Source organism: Podarcis tiliguerta, assembly GCF_965153285.1.
Source record: "Podarcis tiliguerta genome assembly, chromosome: 5".
NCBI lineage: Eukaryota > Metazoa > Chordata > Lepidosauria > Squamata > Lacertidae > Podarcis > Podarcis tiliguerta.
The window spans coordinates 41,267,782-41,283,533 of record NC_139538.1 but is presented as its reverse complement, the minus strand read 5'-3'; the positions used below and the strand labels follow the sequence as shown (position 1 = coordinate 41,283,533).

General features: G+C 44.5%; 1 protein-coding gene across 1 annotated transcript; it reads right to left on the bottom strand.

Moving 5' to 3' along the window:
* Nucleotides 1-1,074: 1,074 nt before the first annotated feature.
* SFRP5 (secreted frizzled related protein 5) lies at nt 1,075-15,522 on the bottom strand. The gene is made up of 4 exons (XM_083443877.1): nt 15,417-15,522; nt 12,257-12,812; nt 7,978-8,055; nt 1,075-4,402 (listed from the first exon to the last, which is right to left on the bottom strand). Exons 2-4 carry the CDS (start codon nt 12,777-12,779, stop codon nt 4,059-4,061), a joined length of 945 nt encoding a protein of 314 aa, XP_083300003.1. The 5' UTR covers nt 12,780-12,812; nt 15,417-15,522; the 3' UTR covers nt 1,075-4,058.
* Between the last annotated feature and the right edge of the window lie 230 nt (nt 15,523-15,752).

The window sequence follows — 15,752 nt, the reverse complement described above, 5'->3', positions numbered from 1 at the left end:
ATTTATTGCCGTGTGATCGCAGATGTAAGGAAGTGGCAGTGCTGCAAGCTAGACCCAAGAACCACTCTGCTGCTGTGGGGGAACTCTTAACAGGGCCTGTATGGACATGGCAATGAGGGAAGTGAAGAGTGGAGTTTAGTGCTGCAGTGAAATCAGACGCTAAAGTTGCAGGTAATTTCCTGTGGCTTATTAGTATTTCTGCATCAAAAAGAAGTGTCATTTCAAATTAAATTATGAAGGATACTTCTGAAAAAAAATTAATATTAATTTGATAAACCCATTGCCTTATTAAAAAATCCACAAGTATCCATAAATAATAATGTTGAGATAAAAGTCAAATGAGTGGAATGTATAAGTTGGCTTTTGCAAGCAAATTTGAGGCAGAAGAACTTGCTTAGCTTTCTCATTGATTATCTGTTGATTAGGGGAAGCGAAAATGGAGTGCTACATTCATGATTAATGCCTGCCGTTACCAGAATGATAATGGCAGTGCTCTAAACACAACAATGATGCCAGAATTCAGTGTCCCTGATGACCTTCACATGAAATAAATGCAGCATGAACACAGCATATGACTCAAAACATTGGGGCTGGGCCAGACCTAATTCCCACTGAAATCAATGGGGCAAGTTAGTTATGATATCAATGGGAATTAATTTTGAATTTGGATCTGCCATAAGCAGAAAATAAATATTTTATGAATACTTGGCTGAGCTGGAAATGCCATGCAGATGCCACAACATGAGTGCTCCAGCTTCATTTTGTGAAAGATTCATTCATTTATTTATTTTTTTAAAAGCACCTCATAAAATGAAGCTGGAACACTTTTTAAATGAAAGACTTGGAATTAATAAAAATAATGAAAAAATCCTGAATGATAGAGAACACAGCAAGAGCAAGAGTTGTCTTAAGTTCTGCATGCATGTCCCCGAGATGAAACGAGGGTCAATGAAAATTTCAGCAAAATGGTGGCAAAACCAAGCAGGCAAGATGGTGATCAGGATAAGTTCTATGGGATTTATTAGAGTGGATATTGGACAGGATAGAAGATGGAAGACCTGTTTTCTTTTAAAAAAATATGGACCAAATTTAATAGCTTAAAATGGCATTTTCAGTGAAGAAAATTGAATACAGATGACTGCATCCCCAGGTATGGTATTTTTAATAAAAGGCTGCTCCGTGAACAAAAGCAACCCCAAGCTAGGGATGCTCCTACTCAGTGGACCTGGGTTAGTAAATGTTTCAGGTTGCTAAGGCCTTGAGGACTAGTCCCATGTGAATGTTGATCAGGTGGGCACTTTATTTTCTACCTAATTTACTAACTGGATGTAGCATGGAATTCTTGGACAAAAGTAAATGCACTGTTAATCCCTCTCTATGATCTGATTCAAAGAAGTGGAAAGTGTTCCTTTTGTAAGTCACAGAAGGGTATTTACGGAGCTAGCGGTGTTGCATTCTTCCCCTGAAGTCAAGCAATGACGGCTCTGAAGCTGTCAGGTGCCATGAGAATCTGTCAGTGTCCAAGTGATGTGCAGGCCATATAAATCAAAATGTAAGAACAGTGGGGAATGGCCTAGCTTGTAAATATATCCCAGTTCACAATCTGAAGGGGATTGAAGTCCTAGGGGGAACAAAATAGCTCACATTTTTGAGGGGACTGTGTGTGAGACATTACCAGCCCAGTCATTTTCCCTCAGCACCCTCCAGCAGGACGGCACGTTTGCCATGACAAAAGGCAAGGCTAGCCAAAGACACTTAGCGGTTTGAGGCAAAGGACAAGATCGCAACGCCCGACCACCACCACTTCAGTGTACAAAAACCGATCAAACTGGTGGTTGAATCTTCAACAACATCCTCTCAGTAGTGTGCAGGGAAAAGTGAGTCATGACACGCAGTTGTGGCCAAAAACCATGAACTCAACAGTAAGTTGTGTGTGTGACATGCTGTACGATTTGTGAAGCAGCTCATCTGGAAAATCTGAGGGCGGAGGATTCCCTGAGTGGAAGAGAGGTTCTTTCAAGAGCTCCTCAGCTACCACCCTCTCTTCCTCAGCAAACTTTGGCTGGGAATGAGCCCCAGTGAAAAACCCCTCTGTGTGTGGGAGCCAGACTCAATTCCTACAGCTTGCTTTGTGTTGGGCAGCCCCCACTCCCCCACAGCTGGTGTGGGGAGCGGTGAAACTGGCAGTGCTGATGCTATAAATATTCGCTCCAGGATTAACTTGCCAGCTGGTCTTGACCATTCAGGAGTCTGGAAAACTGCCAGATGGATGGGCCCCAGGGAGACACATTCGTCCTGTGTTTGCCATCTGTCGGGCAGGCTCAGTTGGTGGTCTGGCATCCTGTGTGGTGGACACAGCCACCCGGCAGGCCCAGTTGGTGGTTTGGTTCCTCACTGGTGCATGCACAGGTCTGATGTGCTCCTCTGGGGTTGGCGCACTAACCTACTTGGTATAGTCATGATATTTCTACAGGCCCATAAGCAAGTAAACATGGAGAGGGGAAGGAGGCAGAATTGGTGACTGGCATATTTTTCAGTGAAACTTCACATAAACGGTTTCATACAGCAAAGTAGTCCGTCCATCCCCAATTACAAATGGTCTTGAATAATTAAACCTATAGACCACTTGATGTCTATTACTCTGTAAGGGACCATGAAGGCCTCAGGCAGAGTGTTTGTGTTAGGAACAGTTCCAAGTCACTGCCTCATACCTCGCTTGGTATTGCCATACACAGATCCCTACCATACATTCAAAGCACATTTGGTGCACATTTAAATCACATGACCTCTCCTGAATAATCATGGGAATCATTGTTTCACCCTCATACAGCTGCAATTCCCAATCCCCTTACCAAACTACAATTCCCAGGATTATATTTTTTTTTTTTTTGGGGGGGAAGGAAGTCATGGGCTTTAGATGTGTGTTGAATGTGTTCAAAATCTATGGGGTGGATCTGCCCCACGATGTTTAAGGATGCTGTACAGATCTGTGCCTCAAAAGATGCCGATGCAATGATGACCATGTCATGACAGAAGACCTGGACTTTTTAGTTGAGGGGTGTCACCCGCCTTCAAGCATCACAATCATATAACAGACCAGCAGCCTTCTGCAACCTGGACAACAACTTTCATCACCGCCAGCCAGAGTAGTAGCCAATGGTCATGCGAGCTGAAAATTGGGGGAGGCTTCTAGGGAGGCCTTGCTTAGTGTCTGCTTAAGGTTCTACATGGCTTGAGAAGATGCTATGCAGAAGCATGGAGAGGAGGCCAGAACTGGGGATTGTCAGTCCAGTGAAGTATTAGTTGGGACATTGCAGCTTGTACAACGCATCTGGTGTCTGGCAGTCTGAGATGTTTAGAGCTTCATACTGCGCCTGGCCAACTCCTACTAAGTCAGGGATGGGATGGGGATGTTAGACTCTCCAGATGTTGCTGGACCACAGCACTCAATATCCCTGCCCATTAGGTTTGCTAGCTGGGAATGTGGGATTTGGAGTCTGACAATATCTAGTGGGCCGCAGGTTTCCCGTCCCTGTAACTAAGTAGTTCAATGCACTATGAAAATGAAAGGTTGCGACTGGAAAGCATTGGTTGCCCTGCTCATAATGTTTCAAAATCTTTGGCTTCTCACTAGTAGGAATTAAGAATGGACTGGGATTTTCCTTAAATGTTCCACTAAAGGTTGCAACTAAAATTCTGTGTGATTCAGCCTCTGTTGGAGCTTGGGTGTACTGGGATTGATAAGAGATGTTTGCTTGCAGGTGCTAAGACTTATTCTTCTAGTGAAGGTGTGTTGGGAATGAGGTGGATTTCTGCATGTTCTCCAAAGCTTCCAAGATGGGCAGAACTCTGATCTGGAACTTAATGGAGCTGGTCCTAATGGAGTTTGTGCTTTAGAAGGAAGAGTCCTGTTGCAGGGATGGGCTCCCAACAGTATGTGGCTTTGTGTAGGTCAGCCCATATAAAAAAGGGTATTCTGTGGGCTATGAGTGGGGAACCAAAAAGTGTGGGGAGTGCTGTGAAGAAGAGTGAGCAGGGTTCTTGGAATGAGTGGGGATTCAGTGGGGGTCTGCCCCATAGAAGAAGGGGTAGTGCATGGAACAAGGGTAGGAGAACATGAATTTGACAGCAAATTTCATCTCCTTATTCTTCTTCTCCCAGCGGTAAATGGCCAAGACTAGCAACCGCCCACCCACCTTTCGCCCCATCACCAGAAAGCTGCCGCTGAGGTCATCAAGCTGGGGGCAGGGGCAGGCACCTGCGTTCTTCATGTGCAGCACCAGCTTCTTGGTGTCCTTGCGCTTCAACGGCCCCACTTTGAGGAGCTTTTTCTTCTTCTGCGCAGCCACCAATCGCCTCTCCCCATTCTCTTTCTTGATCTCCTTGATGCGCATCTTCACCACTGTAGGGGTAAATGGGAAGCAGATTGTGTTAGGAGCTTACAGGCAGTTGGGTGAAGTCAAAGTGAAGGAACAAGAAGAGTTCATAAGGACAGGGATTAGGAGGACTGACTTGTTTGACAGCTACGTATTTGGCCCTGTTAAAAAAAAGTCACCAAGGGGAGATGAGGAGTAGGTAATAGAGTGGGGTCACACAGACTGTCAGGATCTGCTTTGTCTCGTCTGACTGAATGAGAGGTCATGGAATTCCTCTTCAACTTCCTATTGAGTATATTTGTTTGTAAATGATAGATTTGTATTTGACAAAAAGACAACCACCATCTATTAAGCTTTTAAACCCATCACAGGTTCATTGGAGTAAGGTTCCGCAACAGGTGCAAGTCGTCCGGGTTTTTGTCCTTAGTCCAGGAGTGGAGCGATGAATGCTCCAGCCTACTCCTACAAAAACCAGAAATGAAAGAAAATATCTGACTGCATGCCAGAAATAAACAACACAAAAATCAAGGTTAAAAAAGCTATAAATAAATAATACACAGTAGTGTATTTTCCACCTTTCTATAATGTCAACGTAATAACTATAGGGCCAAAAAACGCATTTGCAATATTTATGCAAGCCTGTGATAATAATAGAATTTGACCTTATAAAAGATTTGAAAACAAGGTTACAATCTAAAAGCTTAGGAAGCACAACCTTGCACAGAACCTATGCAATTAAAAAACTTCAGATGGCTGAATCCACGATTGTAGTAAGAGTCATATGGCAACAACATGTAGAAAAACATGGGGAAACTCAGCGCAATCAATAAAATATAATCAATATTATTTAGTGAAGTTCTGTGACCCCCTTGAATCCCAGATGCTTCTCAACTTGACATATTCTTGTACAGAAGTTCCTTATGCAGGAGTTCTAAATACCATTTAAAAATAAATAAAAATCTAATCATATGTCTTGGATTGCTATGAATTGGTTGGTGTTATTTTATAAGCTTTTAGACTTTTTTTTGCGTCCTTGTTTTTAATCTGTGTGTTTAGGATAAGGTGAAATTCTGTTCTCATCACATGCGTGTATACATATAGTGCCAATAATGCATTTCCAATAGTAAGTAGGTTGGCTTCATAAAAGTATGGAAAATGCAGTATATCTTAAAGCTTTGTTTTTGGAAGTACAGGGTTAGTTACCTCAAGGATCAATTTTGTTGACTATAGCAGGACTTTGCTGCTGCTGCATAATTGTGGAAATCACTGTGATTGTATCCATGCACTCATTTTCTATGTGAAGAGGATCCTATAGATGGCTGGCAGCCATATCATGTGTAGGGGAAATATCTCATGTGAAGTGGTTCTCGGCCTCCCACACATCATGCCCAAGATGCATAATCAACCGCTGATGATCCAAATTTCCTGGTCTTGTGTGTTGAGAAAAAGTGGTGTTCTACCCTGGAACCAGCTTGTATGACGTGTGTCAAGGAAAGAAGGTAAAGGTGTTGATTTCTGACCACTTTCTGGATGGGTCTCTCCTTTGTATATCTTGTTAGCACCAGTATAAACTGCCTTACTGGTCATGCTGAAATCTGAAGCAAAAAGAGCTTCTGGGTGGATACTGCACTGCTTTGTTTTAACTTTTTTTTTTTTAAACCACACTGTGTCAGCCTGAACCCTCTTTGCCATGGTCAACTGGGAACATCGCTGTTGAAGCCAAGAGTTCATCAAAGAGATGGATGCCTCAAAGGGGAGTTGCTGGGAGACAGATCTGACAAACCTCTCAGATCCTTGCCTCCTATTTTCAGCGTTTAACTGTTTTTCTGGGATTATCATCTGAAGTAGCAGGCCGGCCTCCTTTCTTCTGGAATGAGGTACATCACGTTTTATTTTTATGATGATTTGTTTTAAAAATGTGTATGTTGATTTTCCAGTATAAACAGTCTTCAGGGCAATGAACGAATTCTGCATGGTGTTAAGCCTAATTAAGCTCAAATTAACATAGATTAAAAAATACAGATGATATAAAAAACACCAGCAGAAATAATACTGATGAAATAGTTACAACTAGTTAATAGCTTAAGCAAACAGACAAGCAGGCCTGACATGCTTTCTTTGCTTATTTTGCATTTTATCCTTGTTTCCTACTAGGAACACAAGTCCATGTGTATGTCTCTCTCCCTCCCCCCAACCTCCTGTCCTCACAATAACCCTATAAAGTTAGTTGGACTAGGCTAAGGTTACCCAGTGAGTTCTATGGCCAAGTGGGGATTTGCATCTTGGTCATAGCTGTCAATGTTTCCCTTTTTAAAAGGGAAATTCCCTTATTCTGAATAGGATTCCTCGCAAGAAAAGGGAAAAGTTGACAGCTATGGTCTTGGTTTCTTCAGATCTGGAGCCGTGCCTCCAGAATGCTGGTCTTAACTTTTATTTATATATTTCTGCAACATGTCATTCACACAATAATTGTGCATTAATTATGGGTTTAGACCAGACCACTCACACATAGTTCCGCTTTACTAATGGTTCTGCAATGCTTCCCCGATATTACCACATTATTGCCATCTGCAGGGATACCTTGCACTATAGTGCAAAACAAACCAACCAACATTTGAACATTTGCAGCATGGAAAGTTACAGGAGCTCAGCAGGAAGCTACAGGACATTCATGGATTGGCAAGTAACTGTAAAAAGGTAAAGGTAAAGGGACCTTTGACCATAGGTGCCTTAAAAACTTTGTATGCATAGGTACTACTGAAAGTGGGATCCACCATAACCACCCGAATAATGTAATGAGAACAAATCAAGATTGCACAATTAAATAGATGTTTGGGGGTCCTAGTTCAACACTCTAATATCAGGCCCACCGTCTAAAAGATATTGTTTGTGCCAAGCTAATCTATGTGGGGAGGCAATCCACATCCGGGGTCTTTCCACCTAAAAGGGCCTCTTCCCTAATTTCCAGGTGTGGAAATACTCAAAGCGCCCTGCATAGCATGCAGGTTCAGAGGGTGGTTCTTCAGATACCTTGGACTCAATCTGCTCCTAAACATAAGAAGCTGCCTTACACTGAGTCATACTAACAGTTCAATATCGACTACACACCAGGGGTGACTAACCACGTGACCCTTCCAATGTTGGACTCAAACTCTCACCAGCCTTGGTTGTTATCAGGGATGATGGAGTCCAACAATATCTGGAGCAACACGGGCCTTAGCCACTCTTGATTGACAGTGGTAGATAGTGACTCTGCAAAGCTTTGGACAGTGGTTTTTCCCATTCCACCTGGAATGCTGGGACCTTCTGCCAGCAAAATACAAGCTCTGTCCTAAGCAATGGAGTGGAGTTGTAAGGCTTTCTAGGTCAAAAACAGTACCTTGCTTTGGGCCAGAAACAAACTGGAAGTTGTTGGAGGTCTGATGGCAAAGGCTGGGGTTCAAAGGGAACCTTGAATCCCAGTAAGTTGTAGAAGATAGGGGAATGCAAGTAAAGAATTTGCAACACATTCTCAACAGTTGTTCTGCGGAGCTTCAGCTTTACTCTCAGGTGCCCCAAGCGGAGACTCCCCAATCCCTGCTGCTTTGAATGGATGACTCACCAAAGTCACTGGAACACATTTGCTCCATGATGCCATCTGCCTTGTGCTCCATCTCGCATTGGGTGCAGATCTTTGACACTGCAAGATGGAAAAAAAGTGAGTCCTCACCTGCCAAATGTTTGGGACATTGCTCACAGCTCTGGCCCTGCAACTTCCTGGCTGTATTCTCATGGGCAGCCCACATCTAATAATAATTATTCTCAATCCCAGATCATCTGCCTCGTCACGAACTTTCTTTGGCCTGTCATGTAGTATCTTGAACTAACAGAAGGTTTGGGAGTTTGGCTCACCCAAACAGGAAGCCCGTAATCCTTATTGGAAAGCCTTTTGAACAGCTGGATAAGGCTTTTTTTTTTTTTTGAGGGGGGAATATTTGTTTTTCATTTAACTGATTCTTTATCCACCTCTTAATTTCCCCCGTTATACAAACCCCTATATTTGCCCCAGTTAAATAACATTCCATTTAATTTTACTATCTTCCAGCCCCCTAAAAGTGTGCGTGTGAGGGTTAAAATGATATAAATCAAAGGAGATATTTGATGGGAGAGGATGAGGAAAACCAAGGCTCTGTGTTGTATGACGCAAACCTGTCAGTCAAGGGCAAAACGACATTCTGGTGGTCTGGGCTGACTGGAGGGAATAGCCTGAAGTGTAGGCTAAGCCAGTGATGCTCAAACGTTTCTCCCCATGGACCACTTGAAAATTGCTGAGGGTCTTGGCGGACCAGTTAATGATTTTTCTGCTTGTTGTAACAATTGTAATGTGCTGGGCTATACCCTGCATGGTTTTGTATAGTATTTTGTATTGCTTCTTTTTTATATCTTGTGCTACAATTTGAATTCTATGGACTAATAAGTATAATAACTTACAAGACAATAAATAAAAGAAGCAATAAAAAATACAGTTAAAAATTGCTGTGAGCATTTAATATGAACATGCCATGGATCACCTGAATGAATCTTGGGAGCCTCTGATGATCTATGAGCCACAGTTGGGGATCTCCTGGGCTAAGAATGGTCATGTCATCATGTCATGACTACAGCAGTGATAAATGAAGCTGAGGACCAGCCTTCTTCTTGGACTTATAGCTATGTATTGAGGGGAATGCTTACTATTAATCCAGGCAGGTGAAATGCTCCATGGTAAGCTATGGAGCCTGTTTTGGCTATCCATCCTGGTGGAATGCGTGAGGACATGGTGGGACCCACCCCTGGGCCATTCTGTGTCCTAGGTAAAGGTAAAGGGACCCCTGACCATTAGGTCCAGTCGTGACCGACTCTGGGGTTGTGGCACTCATCTCGCTTTATTGACTGAGGAAGCCGGCGTTTGTCCGCAGACAGCTTCCAGGTCATGTGGCCAGCATAACTAAGCCACTTCTGGCGAACCAGAGCAGCGCATAGAAACATCGTTTACCTTCCTGCCAGAGTGGTACCTATTTATCTACTTGCACTTTGACGTGCTTTTGAACTGCTAGGTTGGCAGAAGCAGGGACTGAGCAACAGGAGCTCACCCCATCACGGGGATTTGAACCGCCGACCTTCTGATCGGCAAGTCCTAGGCTCTGTGGTTTAACCCACAGCACCACCCGCGTCCCTATTCTGTGTCCTAGGGTGGGTTAAATGAGATGTAGCACCACTCTGCTTCTCTTCAGAGAAGAAGAAAGAAAAGCAGAGAGAAGGAGTAAGCAGACAAGGGTTGGCCTAGATGTAAAGAAGGACAAAGCTCCTTTATCTTTTAATAGTTAGGTAATAGTTAGGTAGAAAAGGTATTTAATGTGTGAAGCTGACCCTTATGAGGCTCCCAGCTTTATACTAACATTAAATGTACAAGACCTCTGACATCCTTCGTCTACAAAAAACTATCAGTATGAAAGGTGAGTGTGACCTGACATTTGCATGAAGACATTGTTTCTTTAGCCTTTTCAAACTTGCCCCTAACTTTATAGGACACACAACCCAGCCATCTGGTCTATAGGTGAGCATGTTGAGATCCTTACTCTGATAGGAGAGTCTGTAAGTTGGGTCACTAATTTAATACTGGCATGAAACAAGGAAGAGAATAGGACATCTCTGGTGCCCTCCTGAAGCCGCACACAGAGAAATGTCATTATAACAAGTTGGTAGGTGTTCCTTAGCATCCCAGATCTGGTATGGATGATCAATCTTTGGGGGTGCCGTCGCTCAGGGTATTCTACCTGGTGTGGGTGAGTGAGAGTTCATTTTCATTTCAACAAGTTATCACTTATCCTTGTAATGCCTAACCAGTGTGTTGTGAAACTATAAAATGATAAAATTGTGAAAATTAACCATAAAACCAGCAAGTCAATAAAGTTCTTAAAATGCCTGCCTTAGGCTCTATTGCTGTTTTAGATTTTGCATCCTTTTCCAGGGTTTCCCACCCCCGCCAGCTATCCTACAGTTTTGAGAGTCAATCCCATAGGACTTCCTTGGAGATCAGAGACAAGGTTGTTTAGGAGGGCAATTTTTCAACGGATGGTGTTAAGTTAGATGCTGGAAGTGATGACTAGGAAGAAGCAGGAAGTGTGCTTGGAGCTTGCTAGACTTTGGATTCCAAGGTCTGTGCTAACAGGCAATATTTGTGCTACTCCTGGTTCCCTGCCTGTTCATTTGTAAATAAACAGATTTTCACAGCCGCACCATAAATCTCTGCTGCTCACTCCTCCAAGCAGTGATCCTCTTAGGAAAATGATCCTGCAAAGGCTCCTCTGAATTTCCCACTTGTTTGGGGGAATGAAATAATATACTGTGCCTCCAAGGATACTCCTGAATTCAAAATGAGCCTGGTGGAAACTCATCCATGAAAAATGTTGCTCATCAAATTAGGAGAGGAGTGTTGAAATATGTGACCATGGATTTTGGGAGATGCCCTCCACCTCACCCAGTGTGCACAAAACAAAGTTGCCATATGCACTTAAAGTGGGGGTTTGTAAGGTACCCTATTCCACTGACTAGTAGGATAAGCTATAGACAAGTCATGGATTCTGGCTCCTGTTTCCAATCTTACCAAGTGCCCTATGCTATACATCTCTTTGGATGTTCTCTGCTCAATTGGACACTGCCTCCCAGTGGTTGCTGAGCTAAAGAATTTGCTATTGATCACACATAGGTAGATATGTGTGTTTGCTGAACTTGCTCTTCCATTCCATCTTTTAAGCCCTGTAACCTGCTTCTGACCGCCCAAACTAGGGTTCTAGCAATGTGTTTTCAGGACCCACCCTATTCCCATGACTGTAACCTGGTTTAATCCAATTAAGGATTATTTTTTACAGATTTGAAATCTTCAGCAGAGGCTGTCCTAGAAACTGATAGGAAGCTGTCCCACTGGGAGTATGCAGTGTAGAAGGCTGTGCCTCTGCAAGGGAACAGATACAGGGCAAATGGTCAGATGGATGGTTTGCCCTGTGTTGGGATGCTGCTGCTTCTTTTGTAAAGATGCTTCTTATGAAAAGGGACTTTTGGAGGTGGTATCTCAAGGACAAGGAAAGCCCTATATAGAGCAGGGTGGGGAACCTGTGGCCCTTCAGGCGTTATTGGACTCCATCTCCCATCAGCCCCTACTCAGCAGAGCCAATGGGTAGAGATGATGGGAGTTGTAATTTAGGACCACAGGTTCCCTGTCCCTGCCATATAGCAGCATTCAAGCTGGCAGGAAGAATCAAAAGATCAACATATGCATCAAGCTCATCGTTGAGGTATGCTATTTCAACATAATGAAATGGGAAATTATGTAAACTTCACGAAAGGAGGGGGATAAACACCACAAATATTGTGAGTGTTGAGAAAGCCACTTACGACTCTCATTTCGCAACTGTGACAGGATATTTTCTCAGAGCCTCAAGTACTGTATAATGTCTCACAGCAAACGTAATGAGAAACTGCCTCGTCTTGGGACATGAAGAGAAAGGAGAGATGATTTTTAGCTTTGAAGCCACTTGCTACTACCATTTCAGGAAAAGGCTTGGATAAGCAGTGAACATGGGGACAAACTCCAATTCTGGGCCTAGCCTACATGCTTTGTGCTCCATCCACCCTTCTGGACTATGCCCTGACAGACTGGCAGTCTCTTGCACACTTTGCAATACCAGCAGAGCTTTGAACGATAACCTGAGCCAGGAGCAGCGAGAGCAGAGCTGGATTACCCTAGGACCCAAGGTCTAATGGGCAGGATGAGTGTGGGGTTCTGTAAGAGAGACATTGCCTCCCAAACAATCTCTTAGCACAGGTCCTTTCCCCCCATCGCAGTCTCCCCATGCAGTTACCTGGTGGCTGAGTTGCCTGACTGTTTCCAAACTGCACAGTGATGCACAGGTCATTGTCGAAGGGGAACTTGTTGCAGTTGAGCATGTCAGGCCAAGGGAAGCCGTAGGATTCCATGACAGGAGCGCACGAGTCGCGCACCACCTCGCACAGCGACCTGCACGGGTAGATGGGCCGGTCCAGGCAGACAGGTGCAAAGAGGGAGCACAGGAAAAGCTGTGTGTCGGAATGGCACCGCTTGGCCAGCAGGGGCACCCAGCTGCTGGCTTGCTGCTTTACCTCTGGCATGGATTCATGTTCCAGCAGGTTAGGGAGACGCATGCGCTTGTAGCCCACGTTGTGGCAGAGCTGCAGGTCGGCCGGGATGTCCACGCACTGGGGCTGCTTAGTGTAGAAGCGTCCATGCTGGAAGTTGTCGGATTGCCAGCTGTAGTAGTCGTACTCCTGACTCACGGACAGCGCCCAGCCCTGCACCAGAACCAGCAGCACAGTGCCCAGGGCATTCCATGGGCAGGGTGACATCATGGCTCAGAGACACTCCCCTCAGGGCTCCCTCGGCTGCAGGGGAGAGAGAGGGAGAGAACGTGGGACTCTGGTTGCCACGAGCGCCGATGGGAGCCAAGCTGAATGGAGGGCACTGCCTGGGCCAAGCCCAGCCAAGGAGCCAACACCTGCCTCTTAAAACGGGTGTGCCTGCGCCTAGGCAAGCAAAAGCATTCTCCCCCAAGGTTGTATCTGGCACTATCGGTGGGATGGAGTGAGCTGAAGCTAGATTAAGTTGAAGTCTCTGCTCTGGACTGTTTAGCACCACCCCCTCTAGGTTTCCAAAGCAGCCTCTTGGGGGGAACCGGCAGCCAATCTTCACCAGGCATGCTCCCCCCCTCCCAAGATTGAGTTGGGAGCCAGCCACAAGGATGTCCCCACCTCCCAGTCTGGGCCGCTCCTCCAGCCCTCTCTGTTTCTTCCTCCCCCTCCTGCTTTCCAGCTCTCGCTCTCTCCCTCCCCCCTTGTTCCCATTCCCTGCACACACAGGCATCAGGGCCCAGCTGGCAGGGCTATGAAATGCCATGAAGCAGTCGGCATTGGGCAGTAGATTTCAGGAAGGGTGCAATTTTCTTGCCTCGTATCTGAAGTGCTCTTAATAACCAACTCCTGTCCAGAGCAGGCTCTCAGCTATGTGGTGTGCTTGTTTTGCTTCAAGCATAAAAACATCTGTGGCCAGGACTGATAAACACATTTGCAATACCTGCTCATTGCATTCAATAGACTCTCTGAGATGGCTGAATAATATCCAACTCACCACTACTAACTAAATGTTTAAATGATCCTCTATACATGGAAATGACCATCTATTGATTTTGATGACCAGGTTATACAAATGAATGATGTTAGTGTGGAAGCCCAACAATCCCTTTTGCAATTATGGCTCGAGAGAAGCAAATGTCAGAAAAAGAACATGAATTTGCCATTGGGCTCTGGTACATTTGTGGAAGGGGATAGGTTTATATGGGAATATAGGGCATTACAAGGGCCAATGTTGGATACCAGGTGGGTGCCCAGTAAATGCCTGAAGTTTAATTGGAACATTATACTTACCACATTAAAGGAACATTATACTTACCACATTAAAGGAACATTATACTTACCACATTAAATCAACCAAATGCCACATTAAATTAAATAAAGTATTCTGGGATGGAGACTCAGAAGCTTCGGCAGAATGCTATCAATGATCCTAAGCTGACCAAGTGAGAAACTTGGATCACTGAAGACTGCCTAGCTATGAACCACATTCTACAACATCATTGGTTGCATGAAGGTTGCAAGTGCATACACCTGGGTACACTAACATTCAAAACCAAGTCAACAAGATTATGTCTAAAGCTAAAGGAAATTAGGGTTGTCAAATGTCAGGCACCCTCCCCCCATCCTTGTGAGTTATTGTTTCTTTAACAAAAACCTGATCTGCAGAAACCAGCATGAGAAGCTTATTACAGACAGGAGGTGAGGATTGGTACTGGCTAAACTCTAAAGATCAAAGTGCTGTTGAAAGCAGAGAACCAGGAGCAAGTACGGGTAATAAATCTGGTAGCCTTACATGTTGATTACAGGAACAGTATACATATTTGAATGCAGTACACATTCAAAAGACAGAGGCTTTGTGTATTCTAGTGCCAGAACAAACACCAAGTTCCGCTTCAAGCCTTAAGAAAAACGAAGCAGCAGCATTCCAATATAGTCTGTGCTCACCCATCATGGTAAACCATAGTTAATTGTTTACCATGAATGTGCAGGTGTCTGTCACTTTTCTCCTCCCTAGAGAAAACCAAAAACCACAGTCCCTGGCTTAGCTCTGTGAGGGGTCATGGTTTGTTTTGCTCCAAACAAATAACCATGTAATGTCAAGGTTTGTTCTTGACTTCCTGAATGTGGTTTGTTTGAGCTGTAATCCCTCATAGGACTAAGCCAGGGATTGTGGTTTGTTGTTTCAACTAGTGGAGAAGCAAAGCAGGAAGCATATCCTTGTTCATGGTAAGCCAGTAACTATAGCAGCCTTCACCAACTTGATGCCTTCTAAATGTTATGGACTTCAGTCCCAGCTAGCATGTCCATGTGATGGGTGAATTGGGCTATGGAGCGAAGCACATTTGAGCTCACTGAAATCCATGAATTTAAACTCTGCCATATAAGCACCCCCCAGGATCTGAGATAGACAGTGAAATGCTTTTCTACTGGTCTATCTATGGCCCCCTCCACATGTCCTTTTTATTGTGCATGCATGATGATTTGTGCTCATGGTGCCATCCTGGCAGATAGACGTGATCCCACTTTCATTACTGTTTGCCCCTTGAAGGCACCAGGGCACATACTGCTTCATTTCCATGTCCTGTAACTTCCTACAGAAATCCCGCAACGTTTTTTTGTCCAGCTTTTGTTGCGCTCTAGTGCAAGGTGCCCTTTCAGATGGCAATAATGCTCTAATATTGGAGAACACCATAGAATAATTAATACAGCAGAATGATGTGTGGACGGTCCAGTAGAAATCCACCACTAATGCACTACTATTGCATCAAAGGCATGAATACACCCGCAGAGAAAACACCCTATGTTTTTCAGCTTGGATAAGGCAGGGCAGTTCACAAAAGGAGGAGTTTTTCCTACCTCATTGTTTTCCTTGTAGTTCTGCAATGGTTGTACATGCCTTTGAGTCCCTGGAAACAGGCTCGGCTGCAGCAGGTGCCCCTCCTGAGGGCAGGCACCATTAGAAAGAGATTATTATCCAGGGTTTATCTGGGCTGTCATGGCCCAACCCTTGTGAGGGGACCTCTGCTAACTCTTGAGTATCAATTAGTCATTTCCCTCCTGCTGCGGACTTTGCCCTGTGTGGGGAGGGGAAGTCTCTAGCTGAGCTTGGAGGTGAGCACTCAGTGATGCTGGGCCTGCTTGGAGACTTAGGGAGGAGGAATTATTCTTGCTCATGATGCAGGTGTGAGGGTC

Coding starts and splice junctions, on each gene's coding strand:
- SFRP5 (XM_083443877.1), bottom strand. CDS start 12,779: ATGATGTCACCCTGCCCATGGAATGCCCTGGGCACTGTGCTGCTGGTT. Junction 8,056..12,256: donor TCAGGCAACTCAGCCACCAG/GTAACTGCATGG, acceptor TCCATCTTGCAG/TGTCAAAGATCTGCACCCAA. Junction 4,403..7,977: donor AATGTGTTCCAGTGACTTTG/GTGAGTCATCCA, acceptor TTACCCCTACAG/TGGTGAAGATGCGCATCAAG.